Consider the following 16,912-nt stretch of genomic DNA (forward strand, 5'->3'; position numbering starts at 1 on the left):
GGCTCATATATTTGAAAAGCAAAGTCAAGTCTCCAAAATTTAAAAGTGAGAAAGAAGAGATCACAATGGAGGGAGGGGAGTGAAGAAAACTATCAGATTACTATATATAGTTGTGTGCTAACAATATAAAACTGAAAACTAAACAATTCTCTAAAAATGTACAAAATAACAAAACAAGCAGTAGATGACCTGAATGGACTAGTCTTGGAAAGAGAAATAAGACAGGCCAATAAAGAGCTTCTCAGCCGGAAGTTTTAACAAGTAGGCTTACAGCTTAAAGAAAGAAAAAGCATCAACTGCCCATTTCCTTCAGTTAGCAATGATTTACTACATTTATTCCCTCTGTGCCAGGCACTGTGCTGAGTGCTGAGGATATAAAGAAAGGCAAAAAAAAAAAAGTCTCCCCCCTCAAAGAGCTCACATTTCCAGTGGGGGGAGATGAGGTAAAGATGGTTTTCATCCTTGTGTTTTGGCTATACATATGTGGACGTGTTGTTTTCCTCTATTCTTGACTGTTCCATTTCTGACTTTGTATCTTCTCTGTAGGTTTTCAGAACATCGTTCTCTCCTGGTTTTCCTCCTACCTTTCTGACTGCTCCTTCTCTGTCACCTTTGCTGGGATCTCCTGTGGATCACACCCTCTAATGGAAGATGTCTCTCAGGGTTCTGTCTTAGGCCCTCTTCTTTTCAATACTTCACTTGGTGATCTCATCACTCCCACAGATTTAACTACCATCTTTATGCTGATGATTGTCCAATCTACTTATCCTACCTATCTCTGTCCACCTCCAAACTTGACCTCCTTTCAGACATTTCAAACCGAATGTCCAAAACAACTTATCTTTCCTCCTAACCTTTCCCACCACCCCTACCTTCCTTATTATGGTAGAGAACAACTCCACAGTCCCAGTCACTCAAACTTGTAGCCCAGGAGTCAACCTAAATGCCTCACAATTTCTTACCTCCTCCCCACCCCATCCCAGGTGTTACCAAAGCCTCTCAATTTTACCTTTCTCCAATATGCTTCCTAGTGCAGGACCTCATCAGCACAATAGCGGCAGCTGGTGGCTCTGCTGGCCTCAGGTCCTCCCCTCTTCCATCCATTCCCCATTCAGTCACTAAAGTGATTTTCCTAAAGGTCAGATCCAATCAAGTCTCTCTCTGCCTCTCTCTCTTCCTTATATTCCCATTGCCTCCAGGAGTAAATACAAACTGCTTTGTTTGGTATTCAAAGCACATTATAACCTGCCCCTTCTCCTTTCCTACTTTTCCTGTCTTCTTACATCTTACTCCATGCCACATAGTCCTTGATCGAGTACCATTGGCCTCCTGGTTACTTCATACACAGATACTCCATCTCTTGGCTCTGGGTATTCTTTTCTGTCTGTCCTCTATGCCTGGAATGTTTTCCCTTCAATTACTGACCGAGGTTTCTTTTGAGTCCCCACTAAAATCCTACCTTCTACAGGAAGCCTTCCCCAACCCCTCTTAATTCCACTCCCTTACCTCTTAATTATATCCAGTTTATCCTGAATGTATCTGTTTTAATGTTTTCTCTTTCCTTAGACTGTAAGTTCCTTGAGGGTTTTTGGTAGCCCTAGCACTTAGTACTGTGCCAGGTACATAGAGTGCACAAAATAAATGCTGACTGATCCTTAAACTGAACAAAGACAAACCTGAAAAAGAAGACTGTTGACCAATATCATTAAAGAATGTTCATGCAAAAAATACCTTAAAAAAACTGCTCACAAATGGAATACATTAACACATTAAGAAGTTAAACGGAAGCAAGGATGGTTTACTACCAGAAAAACATAAATCATTCAAAGAAGATGAAAACAAGTGCCACGTGAACATATTGTTAGATACATAGAAAGCTTTTGGGAAAACCTTAGTCATCATTTATATTAATTTTTTAAATAAGCCAATAAATGTAGGATTATAAGGATATTTCCATCATTAGAGAAAAATGATTTATTTGAAACCACCAAATATTATATATAATAGAAAAACACTAAAAATAGTCCCTTTAAAGGCAGATGTTTTATCACCAGTGCTGCTTTAGAAATATTAAGAAATAGCATTAAGACATAAAAAAGAAATTAAAGGAATAAGCATCAGCAAAGAGCTTAAATTATCTATTTGCAGATAAAGACTAGCTATTAAAGAAAAACTCAGTCAATAAATGACTTATTATAGAAGATACAAAACAACCCCACCAAAATTATCATTCCCTATACCTAACCAAAAAGCAAGGCAAATTGATAGAGAAGTATATGATAACATATTGCATCTGAGACTTATACATTAATTTATTACGGCCTACAAAGATCTATATAAAGAAAACTTTTAAATGATTTTGACAGAAATCAAATAACTAAAGAAATGTAAAAGGATATTCCTTGCTCAGGTTCACTAGGGCACAGTAAGAATGTCAGTACATCCCAAACTGTCTTAGAGTTAAATGCATTATTAATAAAAATACCACAAGGTTATCTCATCAGTTTTGATAGTCATAGTAAAATTCCTGTGGAAAAATAGGCAGGTAAAAATATACAAGAAGAATTATGAAAAAGGAAGGAAAAGAGTGTTCTAGCATTATCAGATCACAAAATGTCTTAATAAGGCAGTTATAAAATAGTTGCATACTTGATAAAGATTAGAGAAATAGATGAATGGAACAATACAGAGAACCCAAGAACCGAATTCTGCGTGTGTGTCAATCTATCAAGATTAGTATTTGATAAATCCACGTTTTAAAAAATAGGGAATAAAATGAATTCAATAAAATCTGCTAGAAAAAACTGGATAGCTATGTTATTTTTTAAAAAATGGTTTGAGATCCACATCTCACACCAAACTAAATTCTAAATTAGATCAATGATTCACATATACATAGAAAAGCCATAACAAATGAAGACAAAAAGTGTTGTCTCAACTCTATATGGAAAGGAAGGATATTTTAATCAAACAAATATGAGAAATTATCAGAGACAAAATTGACAAGTTTTATTATGCAAAAATAAAAGCACAACCCTCACCAGCAGGTTGGAAAAATGTTTTGCTTTAAATATATCAAAGGTCTGATATGCAGAAGCTATACAAAAAAGATACCTATTCATGACTATTAATACACATGCCCTAGTGGAGCAATAATCAAGGGGCAAGAATAGACAATTTTAGAAGGACAAAATACAAACTTTTAATAACTAAGAGATATGGGGCAGCTAGGGCGCAGTGAGTAGAGCACCAGCCCTGGAGTCAGGAGGACCTGAGTTCAAATTCGGCTCCAGACACTTGACACACTAGCTGTATGACCTTGGGCAAGTCACTTAACCCCAATTGCCCTGCCTTCCCCCCGCAAAAAAAAAAATAACTAGGAGATGTTCAAATTCCTTAGTGATTCAACAAATGCAAATCAAGCTTACCTTAAATATCACCCACCAGAAGGACAAAAATAGACAAGACTATGTAGAAATAGGCACTCTAAATAATGCACTGTAGGTGGGGATGTATGTATCAGACAAAAGTTTGGAGAACAGCGTGGCAATATACACTACAAGTAAAATAAATGACCATGTCTTTTGACCCACTGTTTTTGGTACTAGGAAAAGAGCACCTATCTGTGTAAAAATACTTAGAGTGGCTCTATTTGGAAAAAATTAAAAAATTGGAATCAATCTATATGTCTGACAATTGAAGCATGGCTGCATAAATGGCATATTAATATGCTGGAACATTATTGTATAGTAAGAAGATAAATAGTTAAGTATACAAGTATGGAAAGTATATAAAAAGTAAGTATGGACAGGCCTATATGATGTGATGCAAAATCAGAGAATGATATGTACCTGTTTACAAATGGAATGGACCTACAGACAGACTTGGAAGTGACCTATGACAAAATATTTGTAGCTTGCTTTTAATTTATCTGGTTCTACTTTACTAAATGCTAAAGGTTCTGTGTAAGATTTTTATTCTTTATTTTGTATGTGTTTTTTTATTATCTATTTTAAAATTTATTAAGTTCATTAAAAACAGACCAAAGGCCGAATTACACGACTGAGACTAGGCTTATCTGCCAGTAAGTAGTGCTGGAAACTGGAAGCTTACAGGCAAAACTTGACCAAGAGCTGCTCTCTCTTGGTGGGGTGGGGAGGGTTTTACTTCCTGTGGCTTTTTTCCTCTGTCCTGTCTATTCTCCTGTCCAATAGGATTTTGATGTTTTCTAAGCTTGTATTATTTGAGTCACTTGGATCTCGGGGTGACTATTCAAGAAAGTGATGAATGGCAGTAAGGTCAAGGAAGAGGAAGGAAAATGGGGTGATCATAGGGCTGAAAACTGTAAGAGACCTTATCTAGTCCAACCCTCCCATCTGACACATTAGAAAGGGGAAGTAACCTGCTGCAGGACCTAGGTAGTGAATAGCAAGGGCAGGACTCAAATCCAAACAACTCTTAGGAACCATCTAGTTCAACTTCCTTATTTTACAGATGAACAAAGTAGGACCCAAGAGATTTAGGGACTTTACCCAATCACACAGTGAGTGGTAAAGGTGAGAAAGAACCCAAGATTACTAACTTATGGTCATGATAAAAATGATACCATAATACAAATGAAGTTATAGTTATTATTATTCATTAAAATGCCTTTAACTTGGTTATGTGAACAAAGGCAAGGGAAACTTTGTAAGCTTTATTTTAAGAATTTGATGCCACAAGATGTTATCTGAAGGACAGGACACTAAAAAGATGAAATGGATGGCCCCTGAGAGCTATCACAAATTAATAGAAGGAAGAGTTAGCCACAAGAAGACCACAGGAGTGCAGAAGCAAGCTAGATTGTCAGAATAACTAGGGGATGAACTAAGAACTAATAAACCAGTGTAATTGGGACTGCTACAAGGTTTCTCTTGGTAACAATAGACTAGATACTTCTCACTCCCAAACCCAAACCGGCACATGAACTAGAAACCCCAAAGAAGAACAACAGAAGTAGGACTTCCAGGTCTGATGTTACAGTGATGAGTCTGGTGGGAGAGAGAAAGTGAGTCATCTTTCAGGGTCACAGAAATGGGAGGAAAGGAGTTACTGAATAGGAGATGCTAAACCAAGAACAGAAGTGGGGCAGATCAGCCCTATTGCACAACAGCTGGGTACTATCAATAAATTACTTAGAAAATTCCAGGTATCCCCACGTATTACTTCTAAGACCTTGACGGTCACAATGGAACTAAAGGTCTGGGAGCACAGCTGGTCACAACAGTAACTAAGAACAAATGATACATTAAGAGGGGATTTTCCCTTCTGCATTCTGTGAAATGCCTTGATAACTTGCAACATTAGGGTTTCCTTGTGACTCTCTTAGTAGACTAACTGCCTGCAAAGTGTGAGGCACTATACAAACTTCAGATAAAATCACATCTTTACCCTCCTGAAGCTTACAGTCTAGTAGTGTATAAATAGCTACAAAGAAGACCAATGAGAAACTTATCAGATTAGTAATGAAAGTATGGCTTCTGTTAGTGGGTTTATCTGTTCACTTTTCTTGTGTCTTTCTCTTTCTGCTTCGAAGTCCCTTTGTCTCTACCTCAATTTTTGTCTTCCCAAGCCTTCATGTTTTTGCCCTGCCTCCCTTCCCTGGCCTTAGAGACTTTCCCTATCCCTGGCTGGTTTCTTTTTCTCTCAGTTCCCCCGTTGTTCTTCAGCTCACTCAGAGACAGTGAATCAACATTTTTCATTCCACTGCTTCCAGCAACAGAATTAACTGAAAAGTAAATATCCTTTCCCTTTGATAGGCTAAGTGGCCTAAAAGTGACAAACTTTCCATATTCTCCAACTACTTAGATCCCTTCTCCTCTAGTTAGTCATTTCCCCCAGAAGTTGGGAATTCTGTTATCCGATAAACAAGATACTGCCTGGTGTAGTACAAAGATCTGGGCTGGGTCCAAATCTAGCTTTGTGACCTTAGGCCAGTCACTTCTTGCCTCCTTTGGGCCCCTGTTTCCAAGTATATAAAATGGATACATAATGTTTGTACTACCGACGTCATAAGACTATTTATTGTAAGGAGAGGGCTCTATAGATTGTAAAAAAAAAAAAAAAAAAGCTGCATACATGTGAGTCATTGCCACCCCAAAACAAAAGAAACTGCAAAGAACAGAAAGATTCCTCACCATTTTCAAGGTGAAAGGGGCTATATTTACACTTACCATCCAATAAAAATCACAATACTTGGATACTTTGTAATAACCTAAAAGAGGATAGTTGTGTAAGAAGCATACTCAAGGACCAAAATGCCAGAACACAAAGCCAAGGCTCACAACCCTGGATGTATGAGTGATTGTCAGGAGAACAGTTCTTAACAGTTTAACCCTAAGAACATTGCTGTTTTATTGATATGAGTGATAAAATATTTCTTCCTAGAGGCCTCTTGTAAAAAAGGTTTATTTTTTATTCCAAGAAGTTAAAATAGCAGGATCCTGGACTTTTCCACCCTTTTGCTTTTCCAGTAGTCAAATTCATACCCTGAAAGACTTCTGTTTCCTGAGTTTGGTCCTGTCCAACCACAGACTGAATAATCAAGCTATTAAAAATCTCTGGTATTTCAAAATAAACTTGCCAACCTCTGCTAGCATGGGTGTCCTCTGTGGTCTTGTCGCTATGTCACCTTCACAAACATTCGGTATGTTTTTATACCCCTATAAATATTCCTTTTTCTAAGCTCAAAGCTTCATTAGTTTGAGCTCAGAAGAATTGCAAATTGTTCTTACTTACATCAGGAAGTCTGTATAGCTTCATTGTTCTCTGTAAAGTCATATTTCTACTCAAGTGAGAAAATTTCACTTCTACCAATTTTCTGGGATTTAGTGATCGATGCCAGTATCTGGAAACACAGTGCAATAAAGACTTTTAAATCTGATTTTCTCATATCATTATAAATTATTCTTGTCCAATGCTTCTTCTAAAGCTTTCACTAAGTTTTTTTAAGCCTTCTAGTTAAGCTGTTCAACAGTATATTACTAAAATCTATAGACATCAGAAAGTTATTTTTCATTCACTTTTTCCCTCTAAATTCTTCCCAGTATCCATATACATATGTATGTATATACATGTTTATATACATACATATATTTATTTTGGCCTTCCTTTCTTTTGTAAAAGTAAATCTTGAAGTTATAGAAGGAACATCAATATTAACCGAGCTTAGTAAGATCTTTAACTCTACCACTGATCCTGTGAAAAGCAAAGGCAATAATTATCAAAATGATTTGGGGGTGGATAAAAACTAAATCAATGGGACAGAATGGAGAAAACATTTAGAAACAAAGGTATGCAACAGATTGGTGTTTGAAAAACCCATGACTATCAGATGCTGAAGAAAGCAAACAATATTGGAGAAAATTGCACAGCAGTTTTTTAGACTCACAACTTATACCACCTAATTACTTATTTTAAGGATCTCAGATTTCAAAGACGTGAGTTTTCCCTTCACACATTCAGAGAGCAAATATCTTCATAGTCATTTTCAGTTGCTGTGCCTGAAAAGTGAATTTCCTCATGGCTAAGCTGATGATGAGCCTCTGAACTTGGCTAGATATCTCCTTAGGTGAGAAATGCTTGGCCCTGTACTCAAAGCCTTGATAGTATAATAGCAACTACCAGGGGCTTGTATTCCAACGACTCAGCCTTCAGGAACCCAGGGTCACCACCCTCGTATAATGAGAGCTCAGAATAGGACTTTACTTTGTCAGTGGGAGGTAATAATTGGACAAATTAGAAAAACACCAATGCCCTCAATGTAAATACAATATTAAAACACTTGAAGAAAAAGGAAAGGCATATTAATGTCAAATTTGAAAGAAAAATTCTTATTTACTGACTAAAGGAAAAAATTATTGGAGATAAAGATGGATCTGGCTTGTAGAAATATAAGCAATATGTTCACAAAAGAAAAAACAGATTAGAAAAAAAATCCTTGCTGATTGTTTTTTGGTTTGTTTCAATCCTTTGATTTTAAGGTCATAGGAAAATCCTTCTACTGGTGCAGGTTTGCATCTGTTCTGCAGCTTTAAGTCTTAAAGAATTGCTTGGGGGTAACTGCAAAGTTAAGTGACTTGGCCATGGTCTCACAGCCAGTATATTCTAGTAGTAGGATTGGAACATAGGTTATGCTGATTCTAACCCTCTTATAGACTATTCCATGTTATCTCTCTGCAATAAATATATCTGATAAAAATCATATACCTAGCACACAAATTTATAAGACTAGTACCCATTTCACATAAGTGGGTAAAGAACCATGTGTGTTGATGGAACAAAAAAGCCTACTTGAAATTAAGAGAATTGTTAACAACAAAAAAAGTAGTATCATCTTATACCCATAAAATTGGTAAAACCTGTTAAAAATACCATGCTGAAGAAATTTTTAAGGGAAAAGGTAACTGAACCTTTTGGGAGAGCAATCTGGCAACCTACAGTAAGAGTTACTACTGCTAAACCTGTATCCTAAGGATGTTACTAAAAGGTAAAAATTACCTATCTTCATAAAATACCCACTAATCAGCCTGTATGTCCAATGATAAGGGAATATTTGAATAGAGTGTGGCATGTGTGTGTATGTTAATGCACCATGACAAACGATGACAGCTATGAAGACTGAAAAGTGAAGAAAACAGTAAAAATAAAACACATTCTATATTTTTAAAAGCAATGGTCTGGTAAGTACACAAAGGGTACCAGAAAACTGACATAAGAGTTTATCTATGTGTACATGTATTTTCTACTTAGCAATGTTTTGGAGCTTATGGTTTCATGACTATTTTTACTATTTACTTTGTTCATCCTATTGAGATTATTAAGTTTCTAACAGACATTTTTTTTTAATGGGGAATTTCTTTCCCAGTGGAAGAACCTTAAACTAGAAAATTTTTAAATATTTTCCCAAAGTTACATCTTTAAACAAGTTACCCAAGAAAATAGGTACTTGAGAATCAAGGTTTGTTTTGGCTAGACATTATAAAGTCTAAACAGGTGAATTGTTTATATTTTAAAGTGTGCTCCCAAAATATTTTATTATTTTAAACTTTTTATGTTTTCTTATTTTCTTGGTGACCCTTTGCAATCACTTTTCCATTTGTGTACTTGGTTTTTATTGCTGGTTTTTAAAATATACTTGTGAAATTAATGTGGCTTTGTTCTTATTTCATGTAATGGAAACTGAATCCATTAATGTCTTGTCATAGTTTTAGCTCAACTATCTCTTCTGATCATAGGTGTACATATGGGGTGAACCTGGGCACAACTTAATATGCCTCCAGCAATTAGAGTCAACCTAGGATGGTGGTAGTTTCCCCAAATTTCTGTAGCTACCATGAATGCTACTCCTACTTCTTTTATTTCCCCATTCACCCTTGTAAGTCTCTGTATGGGATGAGAGGAAGAAGGATCTATATCTAGTAATGTGGTCCGTGGCCAACTCTCTTCCAGACCCTCTCCAACTTGTCTTTGTCTGCTTGGTGGCATTTTCCTTGGTGGCACCTGAGGCCCTCTCCTCTTATCTTTCTATATCAAGTAAGTAGTACTTGGGAATCTCTTCAGCTCCCATGGATTTAATTATTCTCTCTATGCAGATGATTCTCAAATCAAACTATCCTGCCTTAATTTTCTGCTAACTTCCATTTGCTGGTGGAGACAAGTAAGTTGTTTTTTGTCCTCATTTCCCTTAAGAGACCCCAAATCTTGGCCAGGCACTTCAGTCAGCCAAAGAGAAATTTTGTACACATTTCCCCCACTTTGATTCCTCTGGCTATTTTGTTTTCTGTGTTATATCCCACAGAAAATAGCTCTGGGATTCTGACTGGCAAAAAAGAAAAGAAGTTAAAATTTTGAATTTTAAAAGCATGTACCTTTTGATGCTAGTCCTTAGAACTCCCCACTACTAGTCTATCATGGTAAAATGTAGAGCTAGGAGATCAGGGTCTAGTTAGAGAGATGCCTTTTTAGCTAAGAAGATAAGGTTCATGAGGTTGATCTATATTTTCAGGTTGGGGGAAAGGATTTGATTATAAGGAGCCTTTTGTAATATGTTTAAGTATAGTTTAATTTTAAAAATTCTATTACGTTTTAGTTTCTTTGATGAATAAAAATATTGTCCTTTATGATTGGGCATTCAATAAAAATGTCCCTTAAACCAAATGCCCCTGAAAAAAAATGCACCTGGATGTACACTCTAATGGAATGTGCACTATACACCTATGAGTCTTATTTGTTTATATATTTTAAAAGAGAGAGAGAGAGAGAGAAATTGAAAAGACAAATGTGGGGTGCAATGAGATGACTAGATAGGACCTAGGAAAAAATAATTTACTTCCTGAAAGAATATCTTTAGGCTTTAGTAAGAGCAGAGCTCACATCATATGCCTTCTGCACTATTTCTTCATTCACTCCTGGTCTCACACAAACCCCTTCACCCACACAAGTGATCCCATTCCATTGCACTTCTTCCAACAGATTTCTCCCTCTGTCATCCCCACTCTCTTATCTTCAGTCTCTCCCTGTCTGCTGACTGCTCCTAGTGCCTACAAATATGCCCATGTCTCCCTCATCCTCCAATGGCTCTCTATCACCTTCGGGATCAAATACAAAATCCTCTGTTTGGCACTGAAAGGCCTTCATAACCTAGCTCTGTGCTACCTTTCCAGACTTCTTACTTGCAATTAATTCTCTGCCATGTATTCTTCGATCCAGTGACATTGGCCTTTTTGCTGTTCTATGAACACTCAATTTCTCAGCTCTGGGCATTTTCTCTGGCTGTTCCCTACATCTGGAATGCTCTCCTTCCTCATCTATATCTCCTGGCTTCCCTAACTTCATTCAAGTCCCAACTACAATCATGGCTTCTAAAGGAAGCCAAGCCCCTTTAAAAACTGTGCCTTCCCGAAATCACACAAGCGGGAAAAGGACCCATATGTACAAGGATATTTATAGCGGCTCTTTTTGTGGTAGCCAAGAATTGGAAATCAGAGGGATGCCCATCAATTGGGGAATGGCTGAACAAGCTGTGGTATATGAAGGTAATGGAATACTATTGTGCCATAAGAAATGGGGATGATACGGACTTCATAACAACCTGGAAAAATCTACACGACATAATAAAAAAAAAACTGTGCCTTCCCTCTTTTAATTATTTCCTGATTATCCTGTACATAGATTGTAGGTTCCTTGAGGGAAGGGACTGTCTTTTGCTTCTTTATGTATCCCTAGCACTTAGCACAGTGCTTGGCACATTAATAGGCACTTAATAAATGCTTACTAACTGACTAGGCTGTGAATAATGCTTACGTACTTTTCCTTTATACTAAATAAAGTTGTCGATACCTCTTTTATCCACTGTTGCCATGTATTCAGTGGCCCTTGGAACTGCTTGCCAAGCACAATACAAAGGAGAAAATAGTAAAAGAAAAAAAATCCCACATATATTTGCTTCTGAAAATGGGTGAAACAAAGGAATGACACACTAATAAATGTCATACTAAGTCTCATGGCTTGAAAATGCCTAGACACTACTTTTCTGGAGCATAGCAGATGTGTGTTCAGTTTGGAAATGGGAATGGAAATAGAATGGTGGCTTTAATTGACGAAAAAGAATGTTCTCCTTACCTGCAAGTAGCCACTGGCTTGGGAAGTATGACTCCTGCTGTATAAACAGCTTGAAAAATCCCCTCCAAGTTGACTCTCCTAGTTATTTCTCTAATTAGCACTGGTGCTACCCGTTTTGATCTCAATTTCTTATGAACACAGAGAAAATTTATTTCTACCATCTTCTTCACACTAAGAAACAAATTGTCAAAAGTTATGGACAATACAAGAAAATTTTTTTGCATAAACTTTTGTAATTGGGTTTTTTTTAAGGGATCAGGTGTATTAACTCAGGCTCTACCAATTTGGAATTTGTAACAATTTGGACACAATTAGGAAAACTTACCTTTTATGTGAAAGTAGCTTTGCCAAAACGGCACAAAATTGTTATAGGAAACCACTTTTCATTAACTTCAGTAGTAGTACCAAAGGGTTACATACAATGATAATTATAAATAAGCTTTTATTAGCAACACTACTAACCCTTTACTCAATGTACATAAAAATGATAAAGCTGAATTTCATTTTTAAAACTATTCTACAATTTTAAGTATTTCTTTAACTTAGTATTCCTCCTGGAAATCACTTCTCCTTTTTTTTTAAATAAATATGGATTCATTAAGTTTTACAAAACATTTGTACAAATTTGATTGCAAAATGTTCACAGTTTAATAATGCTAGTTTTGAAGTCTTAAAATTATTACAAACCCTTTGTTATATATTCTTTTTGCCTGAACGTAGTGTAATAGTGTAATAAATGCCTTCAAGGCAAAGTCTTTAGGATGGTGATATGGCCCAGTTTGGATCATTTAAAGAGCTTCAAAGATGCCAAGCTTTGGCAGTTGAGAATCCTAGGTAACCCATTTCTCTTCAAGTTCAGAAAGACATCAAGTAACAGTCTTAACCTACCTGGTGCCCTAATTCTCAGAAAACACATTCCTGAGTTGATGAAAACTGGATTGTGTTTCCTTTCCACTTGGCTCAAAAACCCCATAGAATTAACCCTACTTTCACACCCTAGCCTAGCACCTAGGGCAGGGATGAGGAATCTTCAGCGAGGCCACATGTGGCCTTCTAGGTTCTTGGATGCAGCATTTTGACTGAGTCCAACTTTTCAGAACAAATCCTTTTATTAAGGGGATTTGTTCTGTGAAGTCTGGATTCAGTCAGAGGGCTGTACTTGGGGACCTAGAGGGCCACATGTGGCCTCAGTGCCACAGGTTTCCCACTCCTGACCTAGGATATCCTTCTAATGCTAATCAAATTGATAAAGCATGATGACTTAATAAGCATATCCTAAACCAGACATCTAAATGAGAGTTATTCTGCTTGCTCATCCTCTGGAGAAGCTAAACATTTAAAATGCTGACTACCCAGGACATGTACCAGAATTTATCTTTGGGAATTGCTTTCAGAGCCTTACAAAAAAAAATTATGGCTCCACTTTGTTTTTCAACCCAACATAATTTTACTCAGCTCAGTCACCACCTCATCTATAAAATTTGTCTCTAAATAATTCTTGGCTGCTTCCAAAAACCAAATCTCTTCTTATATGCCAGCATGGGGATATTTAAAAGAATAATTAACAGCTAACACATAGCTCTTCAAATATTGGAAAGCAAGTTACATATAGTAATTTCATTTGAACTTCACACATTTGAACTTCACTCTGGAAGGTAGGACTATAGATATTACAGGCTAGAGGCTATTTTAATTTTTGTCTCTAAATCCTCAGTTCTCAGGATAGTTCTAAAGCTCACAGTATGCTCTTAGTGAATACTTTTTGAAATGTACTGAATTATCACTATTTTAATAGCTCAGGATCCTGAGGCTCAGAAAGGCTCTAAAATTTGCATGGTAAATTTTTTTTGCATCCCCTCAGTTTCATATTGTGTAAATCTTTGTTTTTTAAAATGTGTTTCTTGTAGGCAATGGATTGTGGGATTTTGTTTTCCTATGCAGTCTGTCACACTTTTTCATTTTATTATATTGTTTAATCCATTCACATTTAAAGTTATGTAAGGTTTATATTTTCCTCCACCTGTCTATAAAATTATTTTTTTACAAGTTATGATTTTCCCTCTCTTCTGCTATAAATGCAATAGTATGTTCCTTCAGTTACTTTAATCTCAATCAAGGACACACACACATTCCCTTAACTGAACAATGAAAATGCTTGAACATTACAAAACATCCAGGATTTCATCAATGCAGGCATTCCTACTAGTACAGATCACAAACCCCCTACACCTTATTTTCTGAATTGCTGTGGCAAAAAAAAAAATCCATCATTAAAAAAGCACACAAAAACCAAAGGAAACATTTAAATATGAAAAACCAGCAGGTGTTCTGACCAAACTTTTGTGATAAACACCTCTAAATTTAACTGTTGGTCTTTGGATGAGAGTTCATCTCCAGACTCTCAGACCACAATGAGGCAGTGAAGTAGGAATTTAGTAGAGGACAAGTACACACACATTTGGGGGGTGGGGAGAAAAGGAAGAGCCCAAACCTATTTTTTCGTTGGTCTCTACCAATGCAGATCTGCAACTGTTCTATATAGCAAACTTGTAGTTTCATCAATTTGTTCCTGGTGAGGAAACTCCCTCTACCAAGGAAGATCTTCAGCTAAGCAACTTCTAGTCTTCCATAGTTGTCCAAGGTCCTAAGAGGTTAAGTGATTTGCCCAGGGTCAGTCACAAAGCCAGTATGGGTGTCAGAGGCAAGAATCTAGGTCTTGCTGATTTCAGGCCAGTCTTCTATACTTTGTTTCATGCTGCCTCTCAAAAGGTATGTGTCATATAAATACACACACACACACACTCACACACATATAAACACAACTGTACGCATATTTACACACACTAAATTATTACATAACTCCCACCACCCTCCCCCTAAGGCAGATTATGTAGAACTGCCCTTCCCATTTCTATTCAGATGCCTGTGCAACATGTGGCCTTTCAGTACTTGCAAGGCTATCCATAACACTCATTTTTACCTCATTTTTGCACAAAAATGCTTGGAGGAACTGGGTGGGATACAATATTGTAGATCCTGTACTTCCTAGCCCTTGATGTCAAAATTATCACAGTAAACAGATCATTTTTGTGAAAGTACAAAAATACACATTTAAAATTTGATATATACCTGTCATAAATCCGAATGTTAGCTGGGATGGCACTTATGAACCCCACTAGTTTTTTGTTTGAAGAAACCCTAACTCCACAGTGCCACTGAGGCAGCCAGCCTGGAGGACGAAGAGCCCTAAAATCAGTCCAGAGACAGAGGAAAAGCAAGTTAAGGTCTACAGATTAAAAAAAAAAAGAGAGAGAGGCCTCCCCTCTCAAAATAATAACGCAAGTGCACAGCCCTGCTGAATAGCAAATGTAACTTGTTACTCACCATAAGAGGAACTGTGGGGAGTAATCAAACCTGAACATGTTGTCATCATCTTCTACATAATTTTCATTTAACAACGTATATAGCTCCTTGAGCTGTGAGCAGAAGACAAAAGATGTGTCACATCTCCACCTTTCAAAGTCAGCTCACAACTGCTATACACAGGGACTGTTCAAAGTGATAACTGTTTTACTCACTACTTCTGCATTACTCAAGTCTAAGGTGTCCCATGTGAAACCCTGGGGTAAAGAATATGGTTCCTGACGGATGTTGTCCTTATCTGGTTCAATTGCACCATGAGATGTAATTACTTCATCTGTTTAAAAAAGAGAAAGAAAAGTTTTCTTTATGGACCATTTTAGCCATTTAAAATTTTGGCTAAACACTACTTAAAATGTTTAATATTTTCCCCCATTATATTTTAAGCCTCCTTGTAAGTAAGGATTGTTTCATTCTTTGGATCTATATCTCTGTGGCCTAGTACAGTTCCTGGCATGTAGTACTTGCTTAAAAAATATTTGTTGATTAATTGTTCAAGTTTAATAATAGGCAGAAGGGTCTTTTTTTCTTAACCTTCTAGGTTGTTGGAGATAATTACACACACAAAGGCAGAGAAATATTTGCAGTCAACTTGAATCTACTTTTATTCTTTCTGAAATGCAGCTCCCTTTGTGGTGAAAGGGAGCGGCCTTATAATGGCATAGAATAGTGACTACATAAACCAGCAGAAGGAATCACCCACACAGAGGTGGGCAAGATGATGGGACTTGAAACTATGCCATACAAGAATTGTTTGATGAACTAGTTATGTGTAACCTGGAGAAGAAAAGATGTGTATGTACGAGGGAAGGAGGATAAGAGCAGATACAACACCTATATCCAGATATTTGAAGGACTGTCATATGCAAGAGGGATCAGACTTGTTCTGCTTGTCTCCAAAGGGCACAAAGAGTAACGTATAGGATTTTGCAGAAGCAGGCTTAGGTTTGCTTTAATTAAAATATCAACATCAAAATCCCAACAATTAGAAGTTTACTAGAGTGGGATGGGTTGACTCTTTGAAGACAGGGACTATCTTTTGTCTCTTTTTGTATCCCCTGCAGTTAGCATAGTACCTAGCACATAGTAGGCACTTAATAAATGTTTATTGATTGTATGAACTAATGGTGTAAGAGAGAAGATTCCTGTTCACATGTGTGATGTGAAGATGACCCCTGAGGCCCCTTACAACTATGTGATTCTATGATTAAATGAATTCATAGTCTATTGAAATGTCAAAACCTACAAGTAGGGAGCAGGTTTAGTAGCTCCTCAAATTTCATCCCAGGAAAATGCTCTGAAGCATTGTGATTGGTAATGCATGCCTAATATGAGATACCCAAAAAAGGTTCTGACTTCCATACTGCACCTTAGAAATGTATCTTAGAGATATAGTTATATCCTCTATTAACCTAACATGCCAAACATTACAACTATTATGAAGATTATCTCCCAGAGTGTCACAACAGGGAAACATCAGATTGAGCACACCAGCTATACTTTCAGGCTCAAAACATACTGCACCTAGCTATCTGATAAGAGAAGAAAGCAGGACTCATTTGTATGGCTTGTGCTCAGGAGTGCCGAAGGAGCAAAGCAAAATAATGATGTCCTCAAATCATCACAGAATACATTGTCTGCACACAGTGCCATGCTGGGTCTGGGTCTCTCAGCGTCATCAGAGAATATCTTCCCCTAAGTGAAGTTATACATGTGGAATTCACAGGATTTAGAGCCAGAAAGGACCTCTGGAATTCAAAGTTCTCCAGCCTCTCCACTTGACTTCCTCATGGAATGCTGGTGAGGAGGGGCTGGAGAGGTCAGCCCTCTG

The 16,912-nt window shown here is 37.0% G+C and overlaps 1 protein-coding gene across 3 annotated transcripts in view; it reads right to left on the reverse strand.

Moving 5' to 3' along the window:
* The window catches only part of NMT2 (N-myristoyltransferase 2), an 89,470-nt gene that overhangs the window by 20,561 nt on the left and 51,997 nt on the right, over positions 1-16,912 (reverse strand). For all 3 annotated transcript variants that reach the window (XM_036761437.1, XM_036761438.1, XM_036761439.1), the window contains exons 4-8: positions 15,240-15,358; positions 15,046-15,137; positions 14,791-14,907; positions 11,662-11,832; positions 6,778-6,886 (exon numbers count right to left, since the gene is read on the reverse strand). In XM_036761437.1, coding sequence (XP_036617332.1) covers positions 6,778-6,886; positions 11,662-11,832; positions 14,791-14,907; positions 15,046-15,137; positions 15,240-15,358 — 608 coding nt within the window. The remainder of the gene's footprint in view (positions 1-6,777; positions 6,887-11,661; positions 11,833-14,790; positions 14,908-15,045; positions 15,138-15,239; positions 15,359-16,912) is intronic.

This window comes from Trichosurus vulpecula, chromosome 5 (assembly GCF_011100635.1).
Source record: "Trichosurus vulpecula isolate mTriVul1 chromosome 5, mTriVul1.pri, whole genome shotgun sequence".
Taxonomy (NCBI): domain Eukaryota; kingdom Metazoa; phylum Chordata; class Mammalia; order Diprotodontia; family Phalangeridae; genus Trichosurus; species Trichosurus vulpecula.